Genomic DNA, 6911 nt, shown 5'->3' with positions numbered 1-6911 from the left:
AATCTTTTTTCTAAAAGTGAAAATATGTGATTTGATTAAAAAGTGTTTAATATATAAAAAAATATTAATAAAATTTTGTAATAAAACTAAATAGCATATAACAGAATTTATAATATAAAATGCTAAGAACCACTGTACTTTTATTTCTAATATTTCTCATAGTGAATAATGCTCTAGCGCAAGTTGGTATGTATCTTAGCTGTTAAAGTAAAAATGCTATCTTAAAAAATAATTAATAAAAATAAAATTAATATCTTTAAGTTTTACAAAAACAAATAATTGGATATCAAAATGGCAACAAAATTTTTAGTTTAAAAATTATAAACTCTTTCTCTATAAGTCAAATCAAGCTACCATATTCAAAATTAATGAGAAATTTCAAAATTAATTAAAATTAAATTAATTAATTAATTAAAATATTGTGAAATATATTTAGTTTAACTTATAATTTACATATAACTAAATTAAAGAGCTAAAAAATACATTTAAAATTTATTTCCACCGGATAGACCAGAAGCTAAATCTGTTTAAATCAGAAACTGATAACCTTGCAGTAAGAAAAAAAAACAAATAATTTAAAATGATGTTATATTCTCAACAGATAGTTTTAATAAAAATAATTAAGTAATACGAGAATACATATTTTGAAAAAAATTATGTCAACATAATTGTGTCATACTTATTAAGAAATATAATATAATATACACAAAATTCAAAAATTTTAATTAACTATATATTGAATTATATATATATTCTGGTGATGGGATAAGATCCATTAACTCCTCTCGATTTTGTTCATCTGAGAACTATTGTTTAGGCATAGGCTTGGCAACTCCAAATACGATGTACCGGCTGCGGCATGTAGAGCAGGGTGATTTCTTGGTAGTCGATTACCCATTGGATACATTGTTCCATTGCAGTTTGTATCCATAATTTAAAAATATTTATTTGGTTGAATTATTCAAGAAGTAGTGGTCGATGAATCCTTAGCTTACTAACAATCCCAACGTAAACATATTTGTATAGCGAGTCACTTGCTGCAAGTCAGACGCCCGCTCTTAGCCGCAATCTTGGTATTCAGACGCTAAAGATGCAGAAATTCTTTTAGCTGCGGTATTCACTCTTGACCTTTTCGGCTTGGGAGTCTTACTGAGTCTTACCATCACGAAAAGGTAGCAAATCCCCCGAGAAGGCTAAAAACTATTATATCACAATAGTTTTTATGAACTATACATAAAAAATAGTTTGTATATATTACGTTAGGTTAGGTTCGGAAGGCGCGTGCTGACCGTTGTCAGCACTTCCACTCGGAGGCATATATTGCCCATTGTAATGCCCTCAAAAAATTTTGCCGGAAGAGTGGAGTTGCTAACCTTTATAGTCCCTGTTGAACCATTTGGTTTTCCAGATGAAGTTGAGGAGATCCGATAAGTTTGCTTTAGTTATCTCTACCAAGCCAGTGAAAAAGCGATGCCCGCGATATATATATATATATATTTGTGAAAATTTAATTTTTCACAACAGTTAAATTATTTAAAATAAATAAGAATATATAACACATATATAATATATAAAGTTATTATCCATCCAACAAGGTAATGATAATTCTGAATACTATGATCCTGACGATGATTACAATCCCCAAGTTCCTTGCAATGTCGTACGTCCTGGTGATCCAGATTTAACCACTTACGACATTATTTCCTCGTACCGAATTGACGAACATCACTATCAATATGAAGGTGTGCAGCAAATAGTCGGTTCAACTGGTTATCAAACTGCTTACCATATGGAGGAATATTCAAACATGACAATTGAATCGACACGTGCATTTCCGAAAGGTGTACCAAATGAATTTTCATTTGAATGCACCTTCCGAGTACCAGAAATCCAACCGGTAAATGAATGGCATTTATTCGAGTTAACCGATTATCGGCATGAGGAACAAATGAGTGTAACACTTAATCCAATACAAAACATAATTGAATTTTCCCTACCAAAATTTGATGGCACCATACAAACAGTTACATTTGAGGAATTTGAAGTAATTTTAAGATTGTTTATTTAAGTAATCAAGCTTAAAAATTTATATAATTTTTAGATTTTTGATCACTCATGGCATAAGGTTATGTTTGGTGTGTCTCAAGATGACATACGTCTATGGGTAGATTGTAAACCAATACCAGATATAAGTGGAAACTATCGTGTACCCCTTCAAGTGCGTGGTCCAATTGATAATACTGATGGTGCTTTCTCTATAGCACGCGATTGCAGAACACGTAATACAATTCCGGTTAGCAAAAAATTTATTTAATTCATTATTTACGTTATTATTTTGTATTAATTTTATTAATTATATTCTTTTATGATATTATATTTTGCAGATTGATTTACAATGGATGATTTTTAGTTGCGACGTTGACAAGCCTTTACATACTAGCTGTGAAGATATACCACAATATTTACGTGTGCCAACTCCTATGCCAACTACCACAACAACAAATGAACCTGATATACCAATACATTTATCATTTTTAACCACATCCACCAGACGCCCTTGGTTCATTTCTTCTACGCCTGCTGCTTTAACAGGAACTCGTACTGAAATCTGTCCTGAACAATGTCCAAGAGGTCCACCTGGGCTACCTGGCCCACCAGTAAGTAAATAGCAAATTTTTCAAATAAATTGGAATAGTTAATATAAGTGTTTTAATTAATATAATAATATAAATAGTAATCTATATATATACATATAAACGTAGTAGCTACTTTTTTGTATGTGCGTACTCTTTAACCACTAAACTGATTCTATATATCTAATATAGGTATATATCTAATACTATATTTATGCTGCACACTTTTCTGATAGCGGATAATTGTTTCAAAACTATTCAAAGAGCTGCTATACATTATATAATATTTATCTTAATACATCATTTTAAATTTTAACTTCTGCTTTTCTATTAATAGGGTTTAATGGGTGCTGTCGGTGTAGCAGGACCACCTGGCCCTCCAGGAGCTGCAAGTAATCAAGATGTAGATCTTGATATAACGAAACTGCAGGGATTACCTGGCCTACAAGGAGAAATTGGAGAACCAGGACCGGCGGGACCTCCAGGACCCGAAGGTCCCCAAGGACTGCGAGGTTTGCCTGGTTTAGATGGTGTAGATGGCACACCAGGACTTATTGGATTATCAGGAAAGGAAGGTGCACCAGGTCCTGAAGGTCCACCAGGGCCAGTGGGTCTACCAGGCCCAATAGGACCACCAGGTCCTCCAGGTGCGCCAGGAACAGCAGGAGAATCAGGAACTGAGGAAAAAGTGACCAGAACACTAGAAGAAACTGTAATTCGAGATATATGCTTAGCAGTTGTAAGAGGTAATTATAAAACAAATATTTTTATGCAAGTTAAACAAAATTATGTGCTTCCTTTTTTACATACCAGCAATTAAAAAACTCTCAACGTTATAATTATTGCGTACACATTTCATTACAAAAAACTTGTTCTTTATAGATTATATAAGTGAAGTTGCTTCAACATTAGTTGGCCCACCCGGACCACCCGGCTTGCGTGGTGCTACACGACGTGGACCTCCAGGTCCACAGGGACTACCAGGTTTAATTTTTATAATAAAATTGGAACTATGTTTTACGATTTATATAAATATTTGATTCTAGGTGAAAGAGGACCTGAAGGCGCAAGAGGAGATAGGGGGTATAATGGCTTAGTAGGTCCACCAGGTACACCAGGAACACCTGGCGGTCGTGGTCCTGAAGGTCAAAAAGGTGATCGTGGTGAAGATGGTGTTGGTCGACCGGGTGAAATAGGATTGCCTGGACCAGAAGGTCCACAAGGTCGTGACGGTGTTGCAGGATACGCTGGTCGTCCTGGAGACCGAGGTGATACTGGATCACCGGGTAAGCTTTACCAACAAACGATTTAATAATAAACTTAGTTTAAATTTTATTTATTCTTTCTCATAACAGGGCAACCTGGTGAACGTGGTACAAGAGGTGAGCCAGGAATTTGTCCAGATTGTTCATCATATCAACTTAATAATATGTATCCTTTGCTATTGGCACAACAGCAAAGAAATAATAAAGGTCCACCAAGTTATAATAATAAAGGACCATATTAAAATCGATAAGAACTATTATTATAGAAGAAAAATTAATATAAAAATAAAAGCACTTCATAATGTTTTATTAATTGCTTTATATTCTGTACTTCAACATGTGTTTTATATGCCCTTAAATTGTTTATAAAAATATTCTGACCTTTCTTGGCTGCAAGTGAAGGGAATAATGTATTCAATTTTCAATTTAATAGTATAAAATGCAAATAAAGTTAATTTCACACAAGACCTAACAAGAAAAATGAAACATGAACGTGGCTCCGTGGTAGTGGCTCTGCCTGCAGAGGAGCAACAGTGTGCCATGAACTGTGGCCATAATGCAATAAACGTCAATAACTTACGTGATAATGGTACTCTTTTTATTCGTTTCGAGCTAGTAGAGTATATGTTAACCGCGCAGTGTATGTCTGACGGGAAAACATTGCCAACTACAGTGACGTCCTGATTTGCCAGGGTAATCCTTTTATATTGAAATATTTATATTTTCTTTGTATGAAAATGTTATTTTTTTATGGCGATGGAACCGAAAACGTTGTTACAACAAAAGTCGATATCGGAAACAATTGTTGCTCTGAAGTTAAGGGTTTTTCAGTTTTTTGCATATTTAACTGAAGTAAATAAACATTTTAATATAATATAGACTTGTATTTTTAAGACTTTCTTTTTGAATTGAATATGGATATAACAATAATATTTAAAATGGTCTTTAAGTTCATCTTTAAGTTGGTATATTTAAAATAAAATAAATCGCAGAATTATAGTGTAAGATTTCTACATATGAAGTTAATAACTTTTTTTAAAATAAAATTTTTAATAATTGATAGCTATAAACTTATCCAAATATATTTTATATTATAGTAAATAATTTTACCCAAAAACTATATAAGCAATGGCGGCTGTATACTAAATTTCAAGAGAAAACCACAGAAAAAATCTTTTTCTTTTAATCAGTAATCTTTTGTATTTTGCGGCGATTTCTGAAGTTGAAATGAAATGGATTGTCTACGTTGCTTGAACGACCACTTTTAAATAAATCAAACCAGTTGTGATACATAATTATATTCATACATTACAGTCACATTTTCTGTGACTGCCTTGCCTTGATCTGCGCTAGGAAGAGGTCACTGTGCCGAGTCTCGCCTTCTGACATTAGTAGGTTCTCAACGGCTGACATTCTAACTTTCATTTGAAATGTCTTCTGTTCGATTAGGGTCTGGTGCAGCACAAAAGATCAACTATAGTCGCAGTACTCTGGTCCCATGGGAGCTGGTGCCCAGTTTATTTTTAAACTATTCTATATTCGTACATATTTTTGGTTAATGGTGTAAGCTAAGTATTGATTTTCAGAAAAACCAGACAGTTTTTTCTTATGCCGTATTCGATTCGTAAATTTGCGGATATAAGAAGAAGAAGAAGAAATGCGTTTAGAGAGGCTTGAAAATTTTAAAATGATTTTTAGACTATTATGGTGCAAAAATGCAAAAAAAAATCTTGATAAAATTAGTTTTAAATATCCATAACTTCTAGACATTTTACAACATATAACAAATTTGATATCAATATTAAAAAATATACAAAGACCAAAAAAATGACATGTATCTTATTAAAATATGTCTAAGAAAGACTCTTTTAGGATTTTCTGTAATACCTATTAAAGATTTCATACAATTTTATTTGTTCGTTGAACTGAAGAAGCTCGCTGTACATATTTGTCCTTTTAGTTTGGACTGTATTAATCAAAAGTTAATTTGTAATTCTTGGTGAAGTTTAGGTTTTTGTGTTTTAGAAGACTGATTAGAAAATCATTAAAATAATTATATATCTTATATATATGTATCTTAAATTATATATCTTTTTAAAACGTATCTTATAATCTTATAAACAAAACTGTTTTAGTTTTTGGTCACAAGGTGTGCATAATTTTTCGTGTATATGATATATTCAACTATTAAATCAAAAACGTAAAAATATGAGTTTATAAAAATGTGATGGTCTTGGCATTGATTACAGATGGTGTTAGTAGTCTCCCTATAAAAGTATTGCTTACAACCTTTACCAAGCAACAAGTTTCAAAAATAATAATATATATAGATGTGATACTACGAAAATAAGCTCCAAATACTTTCGTGTTTACTATGAATAGTCAATAACGCAAGATGATATGTAAAAAGCTTTTAAAAGCTCTTTACAATGCAAGAACCATAACTCTAATACTTTGTGTAAAATTAATGAGGACATCTCAACAATTTATGGAAGTTTGAAATAAACCAAAATTCGATAGCTTTGCATGAACAAAAAAAAATATTTCTTAAGTTATACAAATAATGAAAGTTAGAATATTGTTGAAAGCTTAAAGTTACATTCCAGTAAAAGCTTTCAGGATAATGTTTTAAGCTTTAAGCTCAACTTGAGAAAGTTTTAGATATATTTGGTATAGGATGATGTTCAGAGCTTTAAGCTCAACTTAAGTAAGAGTTGTTCTTACACATCCTGTTACTATAGCCTTAGTATGATGAATTTGTCAATGGCGGTAGTCTTAGCTGAGAAAACTCTCGAAATTAAGTTATTTTTCATGAAGGTATTCTGCACAAGATGGCGTAATATTAAAGCTCTTTTTACTCACCTCGCTGTGGTGTATTATATCACAATTCACCTATTATTGAAATGCCATACAAATGTGCCATATTTTGTGTTTGCTTATTATTTATTAAATAATGCTTAATATTTAAAGTTTATTTAATTAAAATTTAAATATAAATACAAAGTAAGATATT

At 31.8% G+C, this 6911-nt stretch overlaps 1 protein-coding gene across 1 annotated transcript; it reads left to right on the top strand.

Annotated features, from left to right (window-relative positions):
• Positions 1 to 102: 102 nt before the first annotated feature.
• On the top strand, positions 103 to 4186 carry LOC119670439 (collagen alpha-1(IX) chain-like). Its single transcript, XM_038080698.1, has 8 exons — positions 103 to 186; positions 1596 to 2044; positions 2102 to 2293; positions 2385 to 2657; positions 2971 to 3379; positions 3516 to 3617; positions 3680 to 3919; positions 3989 to 4186. Exons 1-8 carry the CDS (start codon positions 120 to 122, stop codon positions 4138 to 4140), a joined length of 1884 nt encoding a protein of 627 aa, XP_037936626.1. The 5' UTR covers positions 103 to 119; the 3' UTR covers positions 4141 to 4186.
• The last annotated feature ends 2725 nt before the right edge of the window (positions 4187 to 6911 follow it).

Source organism: Teleopsis dalmanni, chromosome 1 (genome assembly GCF_002237135.1).
Source record: "Teleopsis dalmanni isolate 2A chromosome 1, ASM223713v2, whole genome shotgun sequence".
In the NCBI taxonomy this organism is placed as follows: Eukaryota; Metazoa; Arthropoda; class Insecta; order Diptera; family Diopsidae; genus Teleopsis; species Teleopsis dalmanni.
The sequence above is the reverse complement of the archived record's forward strand: the minus strand, read 5'-3'. Positions and strand labels throughout refer to the sequence as shown.

Bases quoted from the DNA above. Each gene is read 5' to 3' on its own strand.
- LOC119670439 (XM_038080698.1), top strand. From the start codon at position 120: ATGCTAAGAACCACTGTACTTTTATTTCTAATATTTCTCATAGTGAAT. The intron at 187-1,595 runs GTATGTATCTTA...CCATCCAACAAG, and splicing joins TAATGCTCTAGCGCAAGTTG to GTAATGATAATTCTGAATAC. The intron at 3,920-3,988 runs GTAAGCTTTACC...TTCTCATAACAG, and splicing joins AGGTGATACTGGATCACCGG to GGCAACCTGGTGAACGTGGT.